The 25,912-nt window shown below is 45.5% G+C and overlaps 1 protein-coding gene across 3 annotated transcripts in view; it reads right to left on the reverse strand.

Annotated features, from left to right (window-relative positions):
• Window positions 1-802: 802 nt before the first annotated feature.
• The window catches only part of scaf8 (SR-related CTD-associated factor 8), a 28,027-nt gene continuing 2,917 nt past the window's right edge, over window positions 803-25,912 (reverse strand). The window contains exons 1-19 of one of the 3 annotated variants that reach the window (XM_060052020.1): window positions 24,945-25,033; window positions 14,695-14,739; window positions 13,737-13,898; window positions 11,439-11,595; window positions 11,163-11,290; window positions 10,747-10,923; window positions 10,566-10,642; window positions 10,333-10,444; window positions 10,054-10,182; window positions 9,783-9,898; window positions 9,067-9,260; window positions 8,829-8,929; window positions 8,572-8,685; window positions 8,093-8,249; window positions 6,542-6,675; window positions 5,272-5,413; window positions 5,101-5,145; window positions 4,798-5,013; window positions 803-4,554 (exon numbers count right to left, since the gene is read on the reverse strand). In XM_060052020.1, the coding sequence (XP_059908003.1) occupies window positions 2,315-4,554; window positions 4,798-5,013; window positions 5,101-5,145; window positions 5,272-5,413; window positions 6,542-6,675; window positions 8,093-8,249; window positions 8,572-8,685; window positions 8,829-8,929; window positions 9,067-9,260; window positions 9,783-9,898; window positions 10,054-10,182; window positions 10,333-10,444; window positions 10,566-10,642; window positions 10,747-10,923; window positions 11,163-11,290; window positions 11,439-11,595; window positions 13,737-13,823 (4,326 nt within the window). In that variant the 5' untranslated portion in view covers window positions 13,824-13,898; window positions 14,695-14,739; window positions 24,945-25,033 and the 3' untranslated portion in view covers window positions 803-2,314. Of the gene's footprint in view, window positions 4,555-4,797; window positions 5,146-5,271; window positions 5,414-6,541; window positions 6,676-8,092; window positions 8,250-8,571; window positions 8,686-8,828; window positions 8,930-9,066; window positions 9,261-9,782; window positions 9,899-10,053; window positions 10,183-10,332; window positions 10,445-10,565; window positions 10,643-10,746; window positions 10,924-11,162; window positions 11,291-11,438; window positions 11,596-13,736; window positions 13,899-14,694; window positions 14,740-24,944; window positions 25,034-25,912 lie in introns of those variants that run through there. The other 2 variants (XM_060052019.1, XM_060052018.1) reach the window with 2 other exon arrangements.

Below are 25,912 nucleotides of genomic sequence, written 5' to 3' on the forward strand. Positions count from 1 at the left end.
AATATAAACAGAGCCGGCCCAGTTAGTGTCATCGATGGCTAAAAGTGTAGCCTAACCCTGCTCTCAAGGATACTACGGCCAGTTTCTCACACCAATACTATCCCTCCCTCATCCGTACATAAATCGCACTCGTCTTCCTTCAACCATATGCTAACCCATTCTCACCCATATATTACAACTCTTATATACTTAACCCACTCTTCTACTAGCACCATATACCTACCCGTCTCACCCATAACCTAACCCTGATCTCGCCCATAATACCTTCCCCGCTCCCTCCTCGCCTATACACACCAACACGGCTCTCTTGCATGGGTCCGATTTGCTGATTAATTATTGAATTTGATTTAATTGGAAGAGGAAAGGCCTTTAGTTCTATAGAGTGGGGGGGGATGTAAGAAACGAACCTTTAACGACAGTATGTTTCATATTTATATATAGGAGGCGAGTGATCTACATGAATGTCACAGCTAAGTGGCTGAAAGGGTTGTAAATGGCAAACCTCTCACTCCATAGACTAAATATATATTACTCTGGCAAAGATATCATGAGGCTAGAATAAGAAGCAGACTCGAGTTAAAATGATTGTATGACTGGAACTAAGGATACCCATTTGTTTCGCTTCAGTTGTTCCTGAGGCATGTAGTCAAAGCCTGAATGTTTGCTGGGCATTACTGTAATAATCTGAATCCCAGCCCGCAGTGGGGTTTTATAGTCCTAGTGAAATGTGTTTACGGTCAGGCACGGTCACCATTATTAGAAAAGCAAGTAAAATAAAATGTAAGGAATTATAAAGTCCCGATTGCACCTTTATACTTTATTCAACAATACATCTCCTGTAGTGATCATTTGGTCTAACAGGACAGCAGACTAGGGTTTGCCCGCAGCGGGTCAACAGAAGACCAGCTTGCGGTGTGAAATGTTCAGGAGACAGAAAGGCTTTTTAAAAACATGGCTGCAGGCCTGCATGCACAGAGCTATGGAGTATAGGCGGTCTTGTTCTCTACTACAGGATAGTGCTGTACAAATGGCTACGGTTCACACCGGTTGTTTTGAGGGGGACAGGGATGGGGACGTGACAGGGGGCAGTGGTGTGTCTGTCCACACTGTGGTCTGGAACAGTTCAATATCACGCAGCAGTTCTGTGGCGGCTTCGTCATGAACACTACAACTCCACACAAAAACAAATGAAAGGCACAGCCCCGTCCCCAGAGAAAGAGAGCGGGGTGGGGGATGAACAAGCCAGAGTGGTTTGAAACTAAGCACTATATCCCGTGGTTTCATCCAAGCCTTGTGGATGGAGGATCAAGCAGCGATTTGAGCAACAACAACAACAACAGAAACGGCAAATAATCAAGGGTTGTTCGAAACAGTGAAGGACAAATCAAAACACTGAGAGTCTGTTAAGTGGGTCTTAGTTTTCCACTGGTCCTGGGTCAGAAAATACAGTCCTAAAGCAAGTGTTTAAACAAACAAAGCAGGTTTATTTCAAACTAAAACAATATGCACCCAACATCCACAACCCCCCCCCCCCCCCCAGAGATCCATGTCCCCATGTCTTTCCTCCAACGGGGCACGTTCGGTTTATGCTTTTTAAAATCCGGTGAAGTATATGAAACAAATCAAAGACATTTATTTGTAGCTGCGGGAGACACAACGATCATCGGCTTCCATCTTTTTAAGTGTATTTGTTCCCCCTCCCCCCGGTTCAAAAGCAGCTGTACCAGTATCACTGAATGTAGGCTATTGGTTTGGCTTTGGAAACAGGAAGCATTATAGGGCAGCACACAAAGCACTCATTTAAAACCTTGCAGCAGTGTTTTTAAAAAAGAAGAGCAGGGGGGAAACGGGGGGCAGCCAGTGTGGTTTCAAGTATCGTGGTTGGACTGAATTCAATCCAAAGCCAGGGTTACTTACTTTCTTCCATAGGAAGGCCAAACTGCCGCCGCCCCAATTACAATTAATACATTTGGGCTGAAAAATGATTAAAATTCATCAATGGTTGATTACTAAAAATGAATGTGGTGGCAATACAACTTAAAAAAGATGGGGAGGGGAGGGGGGAAGCATAAAATACAAAATGATCTCCCATTAAAATAGCGTGCCGTTTACTTAAAAACACAGGTATTTGTGAGAGATAGAATATTGTTATTGTTATCGTTTCTCGAGACGACAACGGATGTGTGCCGTGCCCCCGCCATGTCCCGTGTGGCGAGGGGGGTTGGGGGTGGGGGGGGGGGGGTGGTTTGCTGGACATGAGTGCAGAGAAGAAGAGACAACTTTACAAAATGATCTTTTACCTACTGAGTGATGATTATGTCCCCTCAGTGTCTGTGTCAGTGTCTAGCACTGGCTGACTCGCAGCTCCCTCCACCGCATCACTCTGTTCATTGTCTACGTGCTGAGGGGAGGCCAGCGGCCCCTTCTGCTGCTGCTCCGGCGGCGGCGGTGTCGGCGCTTCCTCCTCGGCGTCGTCGTCCTCCGGGTCGCTGGGGGCGTCCTCGGGGCTGGACCGCGGGCCGCCTGGGGAGATGACGAGGTTGGGGGAGTGGGACAGGGAAGGGGACGGCGCCCCCTGGTGCGAGATGTCGGGGGACGCCTCGGGCGTGGGGTCGGCCACGCAGAAGGGGTCCATGGCGAGCCCGTTGGCCCAGCGGGCCTGGGGCGGGGAGGCTCTCCCCGGGGGCGACGCCGGCGGGCTGCCGGGCTCGTCCTGCTCCTCCAGAGAGTCGGGGCTCTGACCGGGGGAGCCGGGGGCTGGTAGGCAGGCGTCCGGGGAGTGGTACGGCGAGATGGCGAGCGGGGAGGACGCCTCTGGGGGCGAGTCTACCTGAGGGGAGGCCGCTCGCTCCGGGGGCGACTGGACCGAATCTGGAGTAGGGGACCGTAGAGACGGAGGGGTCTGGGGCTGAGGGGTCACAGGCCTAGGGGACGCTGGCGCTGCCTCGGTGGCCGGGCTCAGGGCCTTGGTCTCTGCTGGCGACTGGGCTGGAGGGGGGGACTGGGCTGGGGAGTGGGCTGGGGCGGGGGACTGGGCTTGAGGTGGGGAATGGGCGGGGGCTGGGGAATGGGCTGGGGGAGGGGAAGGGGACCGGGCCAGGGGAGGGGACCGGGCCGGGGCGAGGGACTTGGCCTGGCAGAGAGTCTGAGGTGGGCTGGGGCTGTCAGCCCGGGGTGCGGCCAGGGCGCCCCGGTTCAGTGCCGGAGGGGGTGTCTTGGGGGGACTCCCGAGCAGTGAGGGGTTGAGCTGCGGGGGCAGAGGCAGCTTGCCAGGAGTCTGGGGAAGGAGCATGGACTGGAACCTCGTCTGGAGCTGGGGGTTGAGTTTGAGGGGCGCCAGCATCTTGCCCTGGTTCAGGGCCAGGTTGGGGTTGAGGGACGGGGTGGGGAGCAGGGGCGTCGGCAGGGGCAAGAGAGGCGTCCACCCCCCGCGCTCACGCTCCCTCTCTTTGTCCCGGTCCCGCTCGCGCTCCCTGGGGCGCTCGCGGCCCCGGTCTCTGGTGTCTCTCTCTCGGGTGTCTCTGGTGTCTCTGGTGTCTCTCTCCCTGTCCCGGTCCCGCTCCCGATCTCTGTCGCGGCCGTGGCGGTTCCCGTTCACCTCCCTCCTGAAGTCGAAGTCTCTTTCGTCTCGGTCACGCTGCCGGTCCCACGGGCGCCGGCGTTCGTCCAGGTCCTGGTGAAGGTCGCTCTCGAAGGGCGCGGCGGCCGCCGGGGGGGCGACGGCGGCTCCGCGGCTCCAGGGCTGGGCGGCGCCCGCCGACCCGGAGTTCCCAGCGGAGCCGGCGGCGGCGGCCGGTGTACTGGGGCGGCCCTCGAAGCGGCTGGGGAAGTTCTGGCCCGGGCTCGGACGTTCCTCCGGGAAGCCCTTGGGCCCTCCGGGGGCCGGCGGGCCTCCCAGGGCCTGCGGGGGGGGACCCCGCATGCTGTCACGCTCGTCAAAGTCCCCTCTGGTCTGGCCCCAGCGGCTGTCTGGGGTGAAGCCCGCGAGGGCCTGCAGGCGGCCCACCAGGCTGGACCTGGGGCCCGGGGTCCCTGGGGTCTGGAGCAGGGCGGGCCTGGGTCCCCCTGGTCCCTGGCCTCCGCTCCCACCGCCGCCGCCCCCCCCCCCTCCGGCGCCGCTGCCCGGGCCATCGCGCTGCTCCGGGGGAGGGGTCCTCAGGAGGCCGGTGCTCTGCTTCTCCGGCGGGGGGAAGCGGTAGTCCTGGTCCTTGCCCTCGTCAGCCCCGGACTTCTCCTCGGCCTTGGGCAGGCCGTCGCTGGGCGGGTTGAGGCCCCTGCCGAAGGGGTCCATCTGGGCGAAGGGGGCCCTGGCGCGGGCCTGGGCCTGGAGGGAGGCCTCTAGGATGCTGCTGGCCTGCTGGTTCAGGCTCTGCTGCAGCAGCAGGGGGAAGCGGGCGGCCGCCCCGGGCTGCAGGAGGTTGGGACGCATGTCCATGGGGAGCAGGCCGGGCATCCGCTGTCCGGACAGGCCCGCGGGGTGCAGGGGGTGGCCCAGGGGGGTGCCCGGGTGCATGCCCAACAAACCCATTCCGCTGCGCACCGCGTTCTGCATGCCTGGGCAACGGAGGAGAACGAAACACGTTGATAAACAAACCTCGGGCCACCAATATTCAGGATTCAGTTCAATATTTAATGTCATCCTCATGAATAATTGCCAGACTTGCTTTCTCCTTATTAAATGGATTATGATTAGCACCTACATTCTTAATATCCTCGGATTACAAAAGACTTTAAATCAGTGCAGCTGGGATATAAATGGCCTTTGGCATTTATAGATGTAGTGCGTTCTTATTCTACCTTGCAGGGCGAGTTCTGCTGCGGACTCCATGGCGTCGGCCGACTGATGTCCTTTGTCGTTGGCACTGTGTTGAGGGACCCCCAGAGGGTTGAAGACGCCCGTACCGGGGAGGCCCGGGGGCATGTAGTTGCCTGAGATGTTGCTGGTGGGGGGGATCATGCCTCCATACAGAGAGTCCTTGACATTATCCTGGCCGGAGGTCATCGACGACTGCACTGTAAAGGCACAAGTAAAGATGGGCTTCACCGGCTGAACAACAACGTGATGCCCGTTTCTATCACGCGATATTCGGGAATACTTACATGTATTTGAGGACATGCCTGGTGTCTGAGCTCCAGTCATGAAGCCTATGGAATTGAAGACAAACCAGCCATATTATTAACGCAATACATTTTTTATGTGGAGTCATGTGGAGTCAGTGCAACTCCATAGAAAAAATAAGTTTCTTTCTTTCCAAAGATGACAGTGTTTACCTGGGGGAGGCTGAGAGGCATTGAAGCCCGCTCGGATGAAGGGTGGTGGGGGTCCATAGCCAGGTGGCGGCATCCCCATGGAGACGGGGAAGGATGGAGGCACCATGCCCACTGCACTGGAAACAGCTTGGGGCACTGGCAGCTGCAGAGGTGTGAGACATGAGACTCAGTGGTGAGGCGACAGGAAGCATCCAGTATCAAATCATCACGCCAATGCAGGCTCCAACAGAAACATGACACAAGTGGGAATCAGTGATTAATTTTGGTAAAAATAAGTCAATATTGGTTATGTTATTGTATTTGTTTCAAGATGAACAAACAGGTATTACTACCTTCAAATTAAATGATGCAATCAAATTAATGATTTAAAAGATAGCCTTTTGTCCACATTGAATAAATCAACAGAACAGCAACTAATAATTTTCCTCAATGTAGCGCACGTAAGATAAGAAATGGTTTCTTCTGGACCGTCTGGACCGTCCACTCACTCCCATGGCATTGAGTCAACATTTGCTGTAACATTGCTGTGGGCACGTTGTTTGCGCCATCTGCCTGCAGACTCATGACACGACCACCATGAAACCTCGATGTATATTTTTTAAATTGTGTCAGGAGGGGATGTGATTGTTCACAGCTCCAGTGTGCAACAAATTACTTTCATTGAACAAGTGTATTGTTTTTCTTATAAAGTCTGCGATTTTCCCCGCACTACAAAATGTTACCACTTCCCCTCCCATCCCATCACACCATGCCCCTCCCACTCTGGGAACAGTGGTTTAAGTACAGCGCATCAATGATTTGAAAGAGGGAGTGGAGGATAGCTTATTTGTCTTAAGGTGCATGCCGCAACAGCAAAAAAGGCCTTGTTCATAAACAAATTGGTCGCATGAGCCTTTGAGGACTTTAAGCACCCATTCGCCCTGAGAGCAGGACATTTATTATAACAAACAGTCACTTACAGTGCCACAGTGAACAAACAATCTGTGTGACCGCGCTGCAATCACTCAGCCGACCCATTAGCAGGTCAACAGCAAAGGCCTTTAGGAAGTGGATGGGGCGTGCCCAACAGTAGATTAAACACGCTGAAACTGGCAGCGAGGATTAGGCCGAGGAAAACATAGGTCTACCTTCCACATTGTGTTGGGAGGGATTGAAGCATATCATATGAGGAAAGTCTGTCTTGCTGATTTTATATCTTATATAATGTGAGGCTAGTGAGATCGACAACTAAAGTGTCAGAAATAAATGGTAAATGGTGTATTTTCCGTACCTGAACAGGCATCATGGTGACCTGTTGGGTGTAGGTCTCGGCGTGGGTTTGGATCGGAGCAGCCACGGGCTCCACACTCACGGCCTGGCTCGGGGGCTCCTTGACAGGCTCCGCGTTCTTGGCCGCCTCCCACTCTGTATTGACAAAACGAGAATCCTGAAGCAGTCATCCTCTTCTGTGGTAGGCTTCGAGAGCCCAGCTGTGTTTATGCATCTCAGACCTCATTCCAACATGAGTGTCGATGAGGGCTTTTTTAAAGATCGGTTCCATTATAAGTAGGGTTGAGCACCGAAACTCGGTTCCAGTAGGGAACCGGTTCCGACGTAAACGGTTGTAACGAGATCGAATAAGAACGCACATTTCGGTTCCTCATAACGGTGCCTGATGTTTTTTAACGCCCCCTGCCCCGCCCCCATGGTATTGCGGCGTCAACTTGCAGTGCTGGGCGCTATACCGGTTCTCACTGAATAACGGTGTGTATTTTCAATGGATATGATTTTATTATATAGCCTACCGCCATACCGGTGTATTTGATTACACAACGTTCGGAACGCAGCGCTGCGCGACTCAGTTTCAGACGGGACCCTTCTCAATGTTGCGGTAAACAATGACTGCGAGGCGTGGTATTTCAGGCCAACTGGTAAAAGAGTGTGTCACGGCTTTCAAACATATAAACCATAAAGCCTATGGGCGCCTCGAGACTCGGGACGGACTTGTCAACGCGCTGTGGCATCGCTTACTTGATGTTGTTTTGATTGAAGATCGGCAGGTTGTAGTGGGTGAACGTGAATGAACGTGTGCGTGTGTGTGTGTGTGTGTGTGTGTGTGTTGCGAGCGAATGTAATTTTTAAATTAACAAACAAACTCAAAGCCGATGCATGCATCCAAAACTTGCTGTTCAAAAACCAAATAAACAAATCAAAAACAGAGTCGTTATACGCGTCAAATACTTTTTCTTTTCAAAACTTGGGAATTAATACAGCGCGGTACCGAGCGGTTGAAAACAAAGTTGGCGTCTCCTGTGGCTGCCTTGCGCACATGAGTTATATTACTTAATATGACTTTGGCAGTAATGTTGCGCCATGATGCGTGCCTGCCTGCTTTCAGTGAGTAATTACAATTATTTGTAATTTTAAAAAGATATGTATCAGTCACAGCACTCACAGCAGCCTCTTCGGGTAAGTCGAGTAATTGAATGCCAACCGTAAATCTTGCATATCAAGTAGGCTAGCAAACACCGTTGCCATTCAACTCAGTGTCCCCTGACTTTCTGCTTAATGCAAGTGTGTGCCGTTTCGTTTTTTTAAGAACCGGTTTGAGAACCGTTTTAGCACCGGAACCGTTTGAAAAGTATCGAGTAGGCACCGGTATCGGTAAAACCCAAACGATACCCAACCCTAATTATAAGTGGGCAATAAATCTACCTCAGAACAATTGAACGCCAGCCGGTGGCTGCATGTTTTATCAGAGTGTCGTTAAAGCGTCATATCGTACAGCCAGCATTTCAGTTGCTTCAACCAATCCCAGAGCTCGTGCGGAGCGTTCCCTCACCATCGTCGACCGTCTCCTGGTCGATTATGCCGCCCTCTGCGAAGTCGTCCAGGTCGTCCAGCTTCACCTTCTCCCAGGGTATGTAGGTGACCCCCAGGTCCACGTCCCAGAACTGCTTGTACTCCTGCTTCACGCCTTTGTTCAGCGCCCAGGCAATCTGGTCCACAAACACACACAAGGAGTGGATGAGAACAGTGTTTGTATGGACAGCCACAGCATCAAAGTCAACTTCATTGTCAATTGCAAAATACGCCGAAGACATACAGAGAAATCGAAATGGCGTTTATCTCCGGAATAAGAACAAAAGGATAAAACTAGGTACAATAAGATAGTATGACCTGCTTGTCTCAAACTAATCATATCGTTTAAAAGGCACTAGTCCATTCAGGTTTTGGGATGATCCAATTTGTCCGAGGACACAAGATGGGAAATGAGAAAGGGGGAACATTGCATCAGTGAGTGGATTGGCTGGAGGGTACCTTGATGACCTTGGAGCCGATCTTAAAGGAGCCGGTGCTGAGCTTCTGGCGGGCGCGGTAGGCGTCCTGCCGGTGGACCATGCAGATGTAGGCACAGCCTCTGGGGGGGATCATCTGACCAGGGAGAAGGGAGAGAGTATGTTGTTAACATTTTACATTCATTAAGGGGTTTTTAGAATCTCCCAGGCTTAAGGCTGAGAGGGGTCAGCGACGTAACACCACTGCAGCTTACGAGAGAGAAGCCGAGCTCGACTTACGTTGATGGACTCGATTTGGCCAAACTCCTCAAACAGGTTGGTCAGGTCTTGCTGAGTGGCCTTCTTGTCCACTTGGCCAACCCACAGAGTCGTGCTGCACACTGTGTATGACGGATGCCAAGAAAATTAGTACATTTTCAGAAGTTAATGTGAAAGGCTGTCTGCTTCCATGATGAGGAATTCATAAAAACTCAATGAGACGGTGGCGTCTGTGCACACAGCTCGCCAAGTCTCCTACCGCTGAGGGTCCTGGAGCGTATCGGGGGAAGGCCCTTCTTCTGCCTCTCTTTTTCCCGCTCGCGGGCGCGTCTCTCGCTGGAGTAGGAGCGAGACGACTTCCTCTTGCGGTCCCTGGAGCGCGACCGCGAGCGCTTGCGGTGCTTCCGTTTCCGAGAGCCGGAGCGCGAGCGAGAGCGCCTCCTCTTTGGAGACCTGGTGACATCAAACGCCTCCAACGTTACATCATGTGGATATACTTCAGAGCTTAAACACGCACATCAATGGAAATGCAGCAGCTTACAAATGACACAAGATTACAAATGACTTACAGAGGTTTCCTGTGGCAGACATGAGCTTATTATTATGTAATCAAATGATTTGAATCATAATTGGACTGAGGAGGATAAACTGGGAGAACACGTTACGACAAAAAGCATAAACCCACTGCTCTGATTGAATGTAGCACCCAAGGGCCCATTCATACTTCCACGTATGCTGGTGCCATCAAGGGGCATGGAGCTAGGGAGCGGGGAACATGCATGCGTGGAAACCAGACTGACACGGACCCTCAATTCTAGTGTCAATGGTACCGCACTAGCTTTACCAGCGCACTTCTGCAGCTGTCCGCAGACGTGCAACGCAGAAGGTACGGCCGAGCCTTTGGTGTCCCAGTTAGGGGCAGGCCTCGTTTGAAGATAGTCCAGATGAAAGAGTGCGAACGAGAGAGACTCTGACCTGGAGCGTGACCGGGAGCGCGTCCTGGAGCGAGTGCTCGCAGCCTTCTTCTCTTCCGTCTCAAAGAGCTCCTCCTCCATTCCATCTGGGCCCTCGTCCAGATCCATGTCCATGTCCTGCAATCACCGCGTGATAACACACTTCAACACACTCGCCAGGCCGATAGGACGCCACCAATCAATGGCAGCACGCCGCATGATTGACAGTATACATAGTACAAGACCAACTATTACCGATACAAAACCAATAAGTGATTCAAGTCTTTTGGTACCTGTTGCTGGTTGTCCATGGAGTCGTCTAGTTTCTCTGCCTCGGGGAGCTGTGGCTGGCTAGTGCTCTGGACAGAAGGCACCGGGTTCTCCGGCCCAAAGATGGAGTCCTGCGGCTCCATGCTCATGGACTTCCGAGGAGGAGAGACAACGAGAACCGTTATACTGCGAACGAAGCATCGCAACCTGCCCTCATAAAGAAGACTACGCCTAGAGGAGCCAAGTGCGGCACGCACTGTGGGGCACTCTGTGTGAGGGGTGTCGATCGGACCAGGACCCACCTTCTGCTGGTGCTCCATTAGCTGTTTCTGGAACTGCTCCAGGTTCTGCTGCTGCAGCTGCTCGGCCAGCTGATGGAACAGGGAGTTGTTGATGGAGTCCGACACCATGGGCCTGCAAAGAGCCGCCCCCAGAGCGGTCAACACGTAGTTAATAGGAGATCCCGTCAGTGACCACATATTAATTCATTGATCAATGGATTTATTATGTGACTGGGACTAGAGCTTGTCCTCACATCTGAGATGAAGTGTCCTTTTTGGAATCTTCACTGCGGTCCGAGTCATTCCCGAAGTCGAACTGGCCCAAAAGTTTCTAAGACGGAAAAGACGACATCAAATGTTACGTTTCACGACGGTACATATTCATGCTGATAATTCCAAACGGCGTTAAATGCCAAACAACATCAGTACGCTTACCTTGTTAAAAGAAGTCACCCTCTGCTCCAGGGGGTTGAGGCTGTTGGCGGTGGCGGCGGCCGTGAGCTGGGCCGTGAGCGCCTGCAGCTGGACCACCAGGCCCGCGTCGAGCGCCTGCAGCAGGGACGGCTGGGGCTTCTGCTGCTGCATCTGCAGACTCTGCACCAGCTGCTGCAGCTGCACGACAACCGCAACCACAATAGTTTCAACCATAGTTCATAATTACTGTATATGTATAACAACTTGGGTGCATAACAGCAATACCGACGGAAAAAGAGTATATATATATATATATATATATATATATAGCAACGACAGAAAGATCTAAACATTCAAGTACAGGGGAAGAAATGACTGTAAGGTAGGCACAGAGTATTCCAGAAGAGGGTGCTGGAGGGTTGTGGTTCTGTTCTAACCTGTTGTCCCTGGGGACTCTGGAGGATCTGGGCGACGGCAGCCACGGTGTCTGTGTTGGAGATCTGAGAGGCCCAGTCCGGCAGACCCTGGACTATGTTGGCGGGGGTGGCCGGGGTGGCTGGGGTACCTGCACACAACCAGAGAGGGAGGGAGTATATCAATATACATGTGACACGCTTGTGTGCGTTATACCGTTGTTACATGCTAAACATTAAACCAATCAACACGTAGGTGGGCGGTAAGGAGGCCGTTGTCGTGTGCGCGTCCGGACTGACCGGGTGTGGCGTTGTTGGCCGGCGCCGTGCTGCTGGCCATGACCGGGGTGACGCTGGGCGGGGGCAGCCCTGCCGCCATGTCCAACAGGGGCTGGATGATGTCGCTCTTGAACACGGCATTCTTCTGCCACAGGTTGAGGACTCGCACTATCTTACTCTGGAGACACAAGCAAAGAGACGTGGGCTGGTTAGAAATGCGTTTCAATCAACAATACATCAACCACAAAAACAACACCAGGAAGCTGACTGAAAACAACATGGTGGGGCCATTGTATGAAGGTATTATTGTAGCAAAAGTCTTTAGCACCTGTAACTGCAGAATTTGAATGCGTACACTAAAGTCACAGTAAATTTGAAGTCGTATATATTTATTTTGCATGTGTACTCTAAAGTCACAAATGTGTAACAGTACATTTGTAGTCGTAAAAAAAATATAAATATTTTTTATACCATTGTAAACACAAAATAGGGTCTACGAGTACGCTAATCTGTGTTACAGGTGCACAAATCCTTTTGCTACAATTATTGCAGCGCAGTTGGTGCAAAACACATTCGCACACCCGTGTTTCATAATCTGAGAACATGCCCAAAAGGTGTGCATTCGTAAACCCAAATTTGAACAAATGCATCAGAAGTTGCACATCTGTGAACGCTATGTTAATTCAGCATTTTAATGAGCGAGCACAAAACCATTTTACAACTGCTCGAATCTGCTCCTGCAAGTCTCAGCTGTGTTTTTTTTTGCAGGTTGTTTTGCAACACCCCTAGGTGGTAAATGTGTAGCAAAAGTATTCGTATCCGTAGATGACAGAGCGTCCGTGAGCGGGACAAAATAGTCCCGCCCATAATTTCCTAATCCAATGAAAATCGCCGGCAGGGATGCATTTCTCAAATTACACTGGGACCCACCCACCCCGTGCCAGCCATGGAGCTATAAAGATCGCAGCATACTCAGCACGGGATACGTTTATTTCTGGAGAAGTGAAGAGGGCGTCCTACTGAACGGAGATGGGTATCCTACATTATGTTAAATGAAATGACTCAGTTCAAGTGAATTCCCCCCAAAGTATTTCATTAACATGCCGCAAATGTCCTTGAATGTATTTTAATGGTCGCCATAACATAAATTCAGAAATGTTAATGCAATACTTTGGGGAGAATTCCCTTGAACTAAGTCATTTCATTTTACATAGGCCTAATGTAAAATGACATAATGTAAAAGGACCCCTACATGTCCTTCATGATTGACGGCGACACAGACGTCTCTACCAAAGAGTGTGTGATCGTCTACAGCCGCATTTTGCGCAAAGGGAGACCAGTCAACATTTTAATTGTGTAATACTTTAAGCACAAAAAAAGTTTTATTTTGCTTAATGGTTTAGTTCGAAATGTTCAATTTCAGCTCAGTGAAGCACCTTATTTTTCTTTTTATTTATAATTGTGCTTCAAATAAAGAAATGCCTTTCTCTACACCTTAATCTTGTTTAAAAATCATTCACATTATATGAAAGTTATGAACAGAGATATAAAGGTGACCTCATGGCGTCTGGACCCCTGTGAAGTATTGATAAATGTAATGCATTCTTTAGCCCACCCACCCAAAATCACCACCAGCCGTCACTGTAATTTGAGAAATGCATCCCTGCCGGCGATTTTCATTGGATTAGGAAATTATGGGCGGGACTATTTTGTCCCGCTCACGGACGCTCTGTCATCTACGGATACGAATACTTTTGCTACACATTTACCACCTAGGGGTGTTGCAAAACAACCTGCAAAAAACCCCACAGCTGAGACTTGCAGGAGCAGATTCGAGCAGTTGTAAAATGGTTTTGTGCTCGCTCATTAAAATGCTGAATTAACATAGCGTTCACAGATGTGCAACTTCTGATGCATTTGTTCAAATTTGGGTTTACGAATGCACACCTTTTGGGCATGTTCTCAGATTATGAAACACGGGTGTGCGAATGTGTTTTGCACCAACTGCGCTGCAATAATTGTAGCAAAAGGATTTGTGCACCTGTAACACAGATTAGCGTACTCGTAGACCCTATTTTGTGTTTACAATGGTATAAAAAAAAATGTATATTTTTTTTACGACTACAAATGTACTGTTACACATTTGTGACTTTAGAGTACACATGCAAAATAAATATATACGACTTCAAATTTACTGTGACTTTAGTGTACGCATTCAAATTCTGCAGTTACAGGTGCTAAAGACTTTTGCTACAATAATACCTTCATACCATTGGCACACTTGAAACGAAACCTAACAGTGTTATATGCGTCGCACACCTTGTCATCCGAGGGACAGCGGTAAAGGTGCTGGAAGGTGCCGATGATGTTCTTGCTGAAGCGCGGGGCGAACACGTCCTTCTCCATGCCAAACTGGTGCCGCGACTGTCTGACAATGGAGTCGATAACGTACAGCCCGGGCACCTTGTATTCTGGTTTGCACTGTTGATGTGGAACCACAGGGGGAGACGGCATTGGAATATGCTACAGTTGCAATGTAAATATACATTTTTGACTACCAGTACATCTCGGGTTAATAACAGTTCACAGAAAAGTCTCATGATTATTTGTTGTGTGGTTAGATTAAAAACTCTAAAGTAGGGGTGCAAGAAATACCCTCCAAAAAATCATATATCTAATACAAGGTCCAACTCTCAGCGAGTACTGGAGCACTCTTTTTGTGGGTCTCTTTCATTTTGCGCACCAGGTTGTGGAAAAGATAACAGCAGGTGAGGCTGCTTAAACCAGTCAATCAACCAGCACACTTGTTTTAGTTAGGCTAGTGTTTAACGCAGGGCAGTTTGTAATTCCCCAATTGGGTAAACGTTTGCATTCCAGTTCCTAGTTACTAGCTGTGTATGTACTACGAGGTCCAGGTCATGTTTATTCCTGTCAACATGTTTTTCTGTGGTTGGAGGGTTTTTTTATCCGTCATGTGAGGGTTCATGGATGGATGTCATGATCACTGCCGTCTATATGTTTTTATATGTTTTTCAGTTGTATCTGTGGGGAGAGGGTTTATCTGTTATCTGTTGTATATGTGGGAAGAGAGTTTATTTGTTATCTGTGTGTTGCACACGGTTGCTACACAGTGTTGTGCCTTTTTAAATGTATGCTGCCCTGAAACCAACTTGACTGTGTGAAAACAATTATCCCCATGGGGACATTAAAGAACCTAACTAACTAATTAATTCCACTTGTAGTCAACATGAGTTGTGTCTTTTGTACTAATGCTTACCTTCTGTACGAACTTCTCCACGCTCTGCACAACATGCTTGTAAAACTGAAAGAGTAGAACACATTGATGTCAGCAAGCAACGCAGCATCAACTCATGGAAGCATTGTAGAAACAGACTTTCTTCATCACAGAGCCGTAGTGAGACTTTCAAAGAATCAACATACAGAGGATTAGGATATTTTACCACAGGTGGTTGTGTAATTTCACGACTTTTTTATATAGCACAGGATACACAAAAAACTACCTCTTACACTAATCTATGAATTGCCTTAATTTGTATGGATTCTAGATACATATTCCTGTCATGTTTCCAACCACATAATTTCATCAGCTCTTAATTAATACCCAACTAGGCGTACTTCTGATAGAGAGGAGTTTTGGTGTCATTAACCGATTCAACTTGGCTTGGCAATGCATTGCTCGGAAGTTTGGAAGAATACATATTAAATCTTAATGAGTGTTTCATTGGATGTAAAATGGGATATTATAGCCAACACGATGTGAAAAAGTAATGAAAAATTATATTACTATCTGCTGTACGGCTCTGCATATTTGCATATTATTCAATTGAGCCAAACTACTATGGTTTCTTTAAACAGGCTATACCTACGAGTTCTGGAGGAGTGCTTAATTGAAACAGTGTTATTTGACCATGAGTGGTGACCATTCACATTCCAAAGGCTATCGGCCACTTAAGAAATACGTGCTTGGTAATAAGAGCAATCATTATGATGGGTTGAACTAGACATCTCCTCCCCACATGCGTGCTAACAGGCCCAGTCTATAAAGACACCACATCATAATGCTAGACCATTCAGCCGCCAGTAGATGGGGTAAAAGGACAGGCTGAAAACAAATCAGTACAGTAATTGTATCAATGAGACAAATAATCATAACAATAAGAGGGTCCATTTAACATTCAGTGGAGATGGAGAACATCAACAACTTGTGCACAGTGGGTTGGAACGTAACACGCGTATGCTAAGGCAACAAAATGCGGAAAGGCTTGCTTTTTTATAGACTCAGGCGAAGTCTATGGGCCCTTAGACACAGAATACCAAAGAGGCCCATTGCACAGACAAAAATAAAAGTAGCTTGTACTCGAGAAGACTCCCTTTATCTATTCAGTAATCACAAACACACACTACCATGAGCATCCGCTATGTTGTGTCGGAGTAGTGAAGCAAATGGAAAATCAACTAAGTAGATGTATATAAGTATATGTAAAAACTGACAATTCTATACTAGATTTTGGCCAAAATAACAAGTTGTCCATCCTTCTGCATTCAATTGAAGACATCACATAGAAGAACTTAACATAAAACCAGCATCAAGCTCCACAGTTAAGAGTACATTAAGTCTTGCCCTGCATTATGTTTAAAACATTATTTTTGCTAGACAAATAAGAGTACCATAACGCATGTTTAAATTGTGCACACATTATTTTGGAGAAAAACATGACCCGACACCCAGTTACACAATTACGAAACTGATGGTTACCAGTCAGCCTGTCTAAGTACTACTAGAGAATGGCTTCCCACAGTATTTCCGAGCAGTTCTCATAATATACTTCCTTATTCATTAATTGCTGACATGCATAAGTTGTGTATCTGGATTAAAAGTTACTCCATTTATGAAACGAAAGTAATGTACACATGAAGTTATCCAATATTTAAAATAAAAACTGCTGCATAAAAAAGAACATGTACTGTATATAACATGTACAGCTGGACCTATCCATCCCAGAGCATTTCTCAATGTACGGTAACTACAGCCACACCGGCACCCAGGTTTGTCAGGGGTCGTGACCTCTCATGTTGAACCAGAGGACCTGGTTTTACCCACAACTGTAGAAAGCTGAAGTGAAAGCAGAACCCACTGGGTTATGTTACAAGTAACACCCAATTCAAAATCCCCTGGAAGTTTCTATTTATACAGGAATCAATACATCTTTCGGAGAATGGCAAGCCGTTTGGTCTCAAGTACACAGAGATCATATGCAAGGGATAATGGATAGAACGCCGGTCATATGGGGAAAATCAGCCCAGACGGAGAACAGGAAACCGACGCGAAGCGGAGGTGTCTTGCTTCGGACTGAAGGGGCTTATTTTCGATAATGACCGGCGACGTTCTATACATTATTCCGCTTATTACAGACTTGTCAGAACGAAAAAAAATTAACTCAGATGGTGTGTCTTTTTACAATCAATTTGTTACCAGCATTCATAGTGTTGATCAGCAGAGAAATAGTCCGCCAAAGACGTTGGCGTCGCTTAGCAACCGAATACGTTGGGGTTGATAAGTTAACAGACTATTTGCGGAGTGATACCGAAGACGTCAATAGAGGCAAAAAATTCACTTTCCTTGACAGCGGTCATTATATGCTTAGCAACGGTGAATTATCAAAAAATAATTCACCGCCGGAAGTTGTGAAGGCCCATGCAAGTGAACGGAGCGTTCCACAGCATTGAGAAGAGCTGTGTAATAATAACATAACAATCCATGCCATGTTGTTTATTTTAAATTATTGGATGCAAGCATATGAATAAGCACAATTACCTACTACAAGTACTAAAGGATTGAGAACTTAACGTTGAACATTATCAGCTGAGCAAAACTTAAGTAAAAACAATTGCACTACAGCCAAGCTAGTGTCAGTGGAGGCTCAACCTAAGGCCAGTTTAAATGAAACCCATCATCGTTGTTTAGGATCATAGCTTAGAAGTATTCCAACTGATTTCTTTCAGAATTTTGTTCAACTCCCCGCCGAGTTTACACGTGTTTTGAAATTGGGTTGGCGGTTGGCGAGCCACGATGACACCCATTCTATTCCAAACTAGTGTTTCACAGCTACCCTAGCTTTATCTTTGCCTTGTCTAACACAAGTAAGTGCAAACCAATTGCCTTGCTAGATCATTGCTCTAATATTGCCCAAAATTGAAAAATAATTAAGTTTAGATTCTGTTTTTACAACCCCCTGGTGAGTGCCTTTTTAAGCAGTGTTGTCCTTCTCAGTTGACACCAACCCTCAAAACATTTCAATAAGTGGCAGGGATAAGAGTAGGAGGGGTTGTTATTGAAATGACTGGAGTGATTTCTGTACCTATGCCTTCTCAAGCTTTCCCTGGTTGGTACAAGTATGGCGGAATGGTTCCACCAAATGCTCCGCTTTCATAAAACTCATTGTGTCGAGTCAGCCTTTGGGAAATTATAGAATTGATGAATTCATTAATATAGCGTTCAGTTGGTAGAATAGCATACAGCCAATATCTTCCCTCAGAACTCTTACTGTGTTCCACTTGGTCTCCAAGTACATGAGTTTGCAGTGGTCTGTAAACACAGAACCAAACTACGTAGCCAGTGCAGTTTGTCTGCGCTTGGGCCTGTATAAAACAAATGCTGCTATGGGAGCTGCTCAACAATAGTTTGGAATAGAATGAATGTCAATGGCGCACCACCGTCCCAATTTCGGAATTAACAAGAGTGGCTAACATTTTCAAAATCATGGCTGATTTGCAAACTGGCAAAATCCTTCAACAGATCTTTACATAATAATTTGCGAGACCTTGGATCCTACGATTCATTTCATCTCTGAAGATTGAGTTCCTGCATAGTCATAACCGTGTGATTACCAAAAAGGATGTGGTGGTTTTTTGAGGGTACCCTAAGCCTCACATTTTAGATTTAACTCTACTTGAAAATGATTTACTTTTATTAGATATTTAGTCCAAGTTTGGAAAATATTCTTGTCTTTTCAATTATTTTATGTTTTGTTGTAATAACGAAGACACATATTATTTGTCAGCATTAATTGATACCACAAATGTGTAACAAATCATAAGTCAAAACATGGTGTTGGAAAAGTTAAGACTGCGTGAGATAGTTTGTTTGTTATGCTTTTTCTATGTATCTGATAAGAGATTGGAACGTTCCAAGGTAGAGCAAAGTTATGTGAATGCAAAACACAACAAAAACAAACAAGCATACAAATGAATAAACTATATAGCATTGTTGCTTCAAGGAAAGACGCTGCATCCCTATGCACATTAAAGTCCCTAGTAGGCAGCAGTTAAAATCTATACTACTGAAGGGGTTCGGAAACCCCAAAAAAGACAGTTATGATCTTAGGGAGTATTACTGTAACAAGTCACTCTGGAAAATTATTACTAAATAGGGTAGTAATTCCACTCTACTCCAGAGCATTTAGACAACTTAATTGAAGAAAAACGACCTGATCCTTTACCCTCCACAACCACTTGGCAACAGATAACGTATACACACAATGTCTTCAATCCAATATCAGTTTCTGCCAAGACTACTCTGTTAGGCTTGACATTTTCCCACTTGCTCACACACACAAACTTTAAATTACTAAAATAACATTAGCATGGCCTGAAAGCTGTTGATTACTGATATATTGCTATATTCATTTTTGGGTCATGAGGGGGTCCATGTGGTTCCTAAGGCTAGTCCAGTTGAGAATCACCGTACTCAACAACAAGAACGTACATCTGTTTAAGCCCCTCCAACCACCCTCTCTGCTGTAGAGAGTGGGGACGGGGTGCAAGTAAATTCAACACTTATACTACACTTATAAACGGTATACATTTAATAAATTATATAATTCAGTAAGGTTTGCAGAATAATGACAAAAGTCCCCATCCATCGATGATTGAAGGTTCAGTGTGTAAAAAGTAGTGCCATCTAGACTAGAGAAACCAACTCTGCAGAAATTGAATAAACATAAAAATATACATACTCATTAATATCAAATATATAAGTATGTTTCAATGGGTGCATAATCCGATGAAAAGTAGAATCATTGGATTTTCAAAACCTTAGAATGAGCCCTTATACCTACATAGGGAGTAAAACCCATGTCTCAGTTTGAATTCAAATACTATGAGGTTTAAAACATGCATTTTGGGCTAAAACTTCTGGAAAGGAGCATAATTCTCCTGGATATGTCACACAGCAACAAAGTGATAACTCGTTATGCATGACCCGAGAAGCTTGTCCCTCCATTGGACATAGCCACCCACACCAACCACTGCCCAGAAAGAGCTCCACACATACACTAACACCGTGCACACAGCACACCACCTGCGCTCACAGCAGAAGAGCCTGGTTGACACAAACTGACTAAACAAACCCATTTTAATTAGTATTTTTCTATATTTAGGTCTTATTAAACTATTTGGGGTTTTGTTTTGGACCCTACACAAGTAGGTTCTTGTGTAGGGTCATCATAACCTGTATTTTATCTAAAATTCTGCATTCTCCCTCTTTGTGGGGTGTGCTAAATATGGATAGGAATCCAATTATGATTGCAGTTTTCGGGGAAAAAGGGATGCAAAATATTAAGCGGACCTGTTTGGACTTATGAACGATTTTCTTGGTTGGGTTGCAACAGATTATTAGGTGCTTTTAACCCCATTCTCGCATCTTTCAATTTAACAAACATACAATACAGTGACCCACAGGCTACATGGCTAGGATAGTAGCAAATGTCCAAAACTATGTTTTGTGTTCTCCACGCCAAGAGTGGGTCTTTAAAATGAGGACATGCCTGTTGTCATGCTGTATATAGAAATCCCTACAGAGATATCAGAGCTCTGTATGCTGAAGTGTTAAGTGTATGCTCTGATTTAAAATAACTCATTTGCCATTATATGAAGGCTGCGTAACCTACTTCCAATTTGCAACACCCCCCCCCCCCCCCCCCCCCCCAACACACACACAGGAAAAAAATAAATAAATGCATAATTATTTCGCAATCTACGCCCATTTAGGAGCATAAGTCTGAATTGTCCAATTAGCAGGAACACAATCAGAGTTAATGGCCACTAATGCTGTACCGCCATACCTGCAACCAACCAACAAAACAACCACAATTACACCTCAATTAAGTGGTCGTTAAAAAGCTTTCTGTCATTCTTACTGCATTTAAGTAAATGTCCTGGCTTTCAATCAGTGTAAATGGCTTGTTAACCGATAGGGGATTTATGTACAACCATCTGCCATCACTACGATTTTCCAAGTCATGTTACATGTAGTGTAGGCAGTTACACCACAAACAACTTTCTTCCTCATTCTCATAATTAAGACTTTCAAAGATGAAAAAGTAGTTGGATGCCAGTCGACTTACAGAATTGATAGAACTTGGTATATATCTTTTCGGATAACATAGCTGCCTCTGCAATATGAACATCAGCATTAGTGACTGAATTACACCATGGGGAAAAATGTAAACAAGCAAGTTTAGCCAACACTGGGGTTAATTTGTTAAAGTCCAGTGTGCCCGCAATAGTTTGTATCAGAGAGCCGTTACAACAGTGAACAGTTAAGGTTAAGGCACGGACTAGCTTATATTAGACTTGACGTGCCGGACCTCAATAAGTCAGGCCTGCTCAGAGGTGGGAGGTCCGCTTGAATCCTAGCTTCGTGCTACACCAGCGCTTCATGGACGTAGCTTCACAGCCATTGATATCAGTTTCAAATTCAATCCACACTCAAGTATTTGGGGGAGGTTAAACGGCTTCTCCAAAGTCCTCTAAATACCAGTGGGAGAATGGAGGAAAGACACAATAGAAGAATCCTACGTGTAAAATGGATCATTAAGGACAGCGCTACACTGCTAAATAAATGGTTTGTTTTGCCAGTAAAGTGCCTGTGTTTTATTGTTCTGATTTATAAAAAGCTTAATAAGTAGGAATAAAAAAAAAAAAGCCATCCATTCTCTAGAACATATGCAGAACATGTATTGACAATTCTGAGATGCCACCACTTAAATAGATAATAATATATAAGTTATTGTCTGATCAAGGCATCCCTTGAATAATTCCTATGCAAGTCCCCATAAAGTGTAACCTAAATGGGACCATCTACTCAACTAAAGAAAACAATACAACAGGAAAATTCAAATAACACAAAATGTACCTTCTACATGTGTGCTGCACCTCATCATAAAAAGAAAAGGTCTTCCTATTACGTTAACACTTGATTGTGAGAACTGTGTGGCAATGGGTTGAAATAAGCCGTGTTTTAACCTCAAGTGCCCAGGAATTTTTGTCACAGTAACTACTTGGGTAGATTTCACACTGCATTGACATATATGATCTCCATCTGTTATACATGGATTTATAATTAAACTTGATAGTAGTGTGCACTACAAGCCAATGTTAACTTGCTCTGCTTTACGTGAATATAGGTTGCTTTAATAACATGACTGTGTGCAGTTGTAACTAAACAGTCTTGGAGAAGAACTTTCTCCAAAGCTTTCTAGATCCTCAGGAAATTTTCTGCAGTGGAACCGCTGCCGTTGTGACACTTGATTGTGATGCAATGCCAAATGTCTTTGATATAATTGTCCCTTAATATCTTTTGTCATCGCTAATCGCCCATCACTAGTAAGCTTGATTACTGCAATGGTCTCCTTACAGGTCTCCCAAAACAAACTCTGAGGAAGCTTCAGCTTGTTCAGAATGCTGCTGCTAGAGTTCTAACAAAGACCAAAAGATTTGATCATATTACATCAATTCTGAAATCGTTACATTGGCTTCCTGTAAGTCAGAGAATTGATTTTAAAATCATGTTGCTTACCTATAAATCCCTACATGGTTTAGGCCAAAAATATTTAACTGATATGCTTCCACTACATCAGCCTTTTAGACCCCTAAGAAGCTCAGAGACCAATCTGTTAATTATCCCCAGAGTAAACACAAAACATGGGAAAGCAGGATTTAGTTACTACGCAACAAATAGCTGGAATAAACTCCCAGAGGATTTAAGACTTGCCCCAACTCTGAGCACCTTTAAAACAAGACTGAAGACTTTTATGTTTGCTATAGCTTTCTGCTAAACAACTTTGCCTTTATTTTCTATTTTAATACTAAATGCCTTTTTAACTTTCTATTTTTGCATATGTTTTTCTTTTACTTGCCTATTATTTTATTTCATTGTATGACACTGTTTATATGTGAAGCACTTTGAGTCTGCCTTGTGTATGAAAAGTGCTATATGAATAAAGTTGCCTTGCCTTGCCTTGCCATAGTAAACACAGTGAAAACACAACTCACAACCAAGTCTAATGGCGCTTTCCCAGTGTCTCATGAAGTGTACCACACCATACTACTGATGCTGGTTCTTAGCTTGCTACTGAAGTACCAAGAGTAACAATGATGCTGCACTGGGGAAGCTCGCAAGAGGATGACTTTTTAGTAATGCTTTGTGAAGTGCACAACTGTCCCATTCAATATAATTATTCAACGTCAATAATTATTTTATAGGCAACTCCGTAACACAGATGAAGCTGTTAACACTAATCATGGGCCCGCTACTTCAACGTACCAGGGCAAATGAAACACCTGCCCACCTACACAGTGTGATTGGGGGCTGCACCCATTTCTCTACTGTGACAGCTGTCAAAAGGGTACATGGCCAATGTGTGTTCTTCACTAATTAAGTCTACAACCCATGAAAGAAGCCGACCCATAGTTAGTAACTTAGTGTTATGAGCTACACCTTCGTTTGTCAGATAATGAAACATCTTTGAAAAAGGTCTATCGTCCAAATGCTAAATCTGCAAAAAGCAGACAAGGAAAACGTTTGATGTAAAGGCAACATCACCCCAACGTCTGCTTGCCAAGTGTGGAGTGTGTGGGGATGATGATGCTGGTTTAGGCAGCCTCACCTGGCCTGAGTCAGACTGATTGGACTCTGGGGCTGGGTGAGGCTGCACACCTGTTGCACATTGAGCAATCAATGTGTACAGGATAAGCCAGCCGTCACCACACTCACTCAGAAAGAGATCTCCTGCATGGGAAGCAGGAGCACCGGGTCATGTAGCATTGTCTGCAATCCTTTCAATAAACCGTCTTTGGACACCACCGATGCCCTATGTCCTTGTCTGGAGGAGCCCAGTAAAAGTCACCTAGGTGGTGTGTCACATCGACATTGTTACACTATGCAATACGTTTTCCTACAAATCTGTCGAATGAGCAATTTCAGGAATGGTTAACGTTTAAATATTGGCATGGGATTATCTGTGTAGTCGGGGGCAGAAATTCCAGAATCTGATCATTTAAACAGGCTATTTAGTGAGAGAATACATCGGCCTCATGTAGTCTCAAAAATATCATTAACAGTACTCAATGTAATGATTGAGAATTCTTTCCGTGTTTAACTATTTATAAAAATAAATGTTCTATTGTAGCCAACTTGCTCAAAATCCTGTGTACATTCAACGCAACAGAAGTGAAGCAGATTTGAGAGCTATCGTTTGAGTTAATAGCAGTCCTCAATCAGCTATTAGTGACTGGAATGCACCGAGAATATGATTTGAGTTGACTGTGCTATCTCTGCATGAGGCCATTTCGATTTTAGAACACTCTTCAAAACTGAGCATTCAGGGCATGTATTCACTGATGGTTTAGGAATGTATACCTTTTTTACACTATTTTCTGCTGTCTCTCTTTAAAGCTCTGGATCGTACCTCCATCGAGTTTAGCGGGGGGACACCAGATAATATATGTGTGGATCAAAGACTCAACAGCCCAAAAGAAGCGATCAGGAATTATGGGTCCCAGCCAACAAGACCCAAAATCTGTCCACACAACCAAGTGTTTTGAAAGAGAAAATGACAAAGGGTACAAGCTTACAGTGGGCCGAATTACCCACTTAATGGGAATCGATTCTCATAACAGACAATGTAAGCCAGCGATTGAATACTAGTGTGTACATCTGACCACATCAACCCAAACTAAAATGGAAAAGACTTAAACACTCCTTGTTCAAGCATAATATCTAAGGAAGCAGATCTAACAAGGTAACTCTTATTATAGTGTTCCTGATGAACCCCAATCAAAGGTTGACTAGGAATCTATTTTGCCTTCAACCAAACAAAACTATTAACAAGCCTTCAGGAAAATCAGCAAGCTAGGGTTATCTGCATTCTACACACCCTAGGATTAACCCACGTACCACAAAAGTCAATCCATAATTGCCAGAGAGAACTATGATTCGGTGAATCAGTATATTAGCCTGAGACACATACACAACTTAATAAAATAACCAATGTAATCAAGTTCTTAGAAATCTAACAATTAACAAGCCATTGAACGCCAATAAACGACCAGCATAATGTCATCAACAAGACAAGCCATTTGTCTGTGTGTGTGGCTGAAACACAAAGTTAAATTTGCTTGTTTGGTTTGCTTCCATCTTCTTTGTGAAACAACCCATACTCCTACCTAAGCTGGTTAGGGACTCTTATCTCTTTGTAACTCTCTCCACCCCATCCTCCTGCTTCACTTTCAGTGCTTTTGGGGAGCTGGGAGAGCTGCTGAGGGAAGGGGAAACAGGTATTATACACAAGCAACAGAAGGCACAGCAATAATCAAAGATCAGTGCATGTCCTTCAAAAACAACTGCTATGAGAGAAAAAGGTATTAGCGAAGGCAACAGTTATGCACAAGTTAATTGATCCCTAGAGCTGGTATGCCGAGCCTGGTACAAGGAGTTTCGATTTGAAAACATATTCCCACGTAAATGTATGAATCAGTGGAATAACTCAAGTAGATCAGATAATGTGTAGGGCTTTTTACACTTCCACAATTGGATATAATAAAGAGTGGAGGAAACACAGGTCGGATAGACTGTTAAAGAAAGAATATACAACGGTTAATTTAATCATTTTAAACTAACAAGAATCATTCCAGTCACTCAGTCGGGTAGCAAATTTGGACTGTTGTTTTACCGTTTTTTCAGACAAGGAAATGCAAAAGGTCTTTGGTCCCTCCTGCCCCGTACCCCCCAAAGGTCACCCCACTGAATAGTGTTAAGCTTACTGTTAACAGGGAATCTGGGCTATGGCAACGTCAAAGATGTTCTCCTTCTTGCTGCTAACTTAAATAAACAGCTGAGCCCCACGATACATGGACGGCTATGACATAACGCCAAAACAGTCATCGCCTCACTTTAGTTTAGACATAAAATTATGGTTTTAAAGACACTATTTCACAATTTGATGTCATTTTTTCTTTTCCAAACATGCCGACCGGATACCAAGCAAGCATAAAGAATACGTCTCAGCCTATAGAAAACCAGTTGGCAAACATCTATATATTGTCAAGAAGACACCATACATTCCTTGCCTTCTGCTTTGTGTCGTTGTAAGTTGTTCATGGAGGCTTAGAAAATGTGCTAAATACTCTTAATG

The sequence above is a fragment of the Gadus macrocephalus genome, chromosome 5, assembly GCF_031168955.1.
Source record: "Gadus macrocephalus chromosome 5, ASM3116895v1".
NCBI lineage: Eukaryota > Metazoa > Chordata > Actinopteri > Gadiformes > Gadidae > Gadus > Gadus macrocephalus.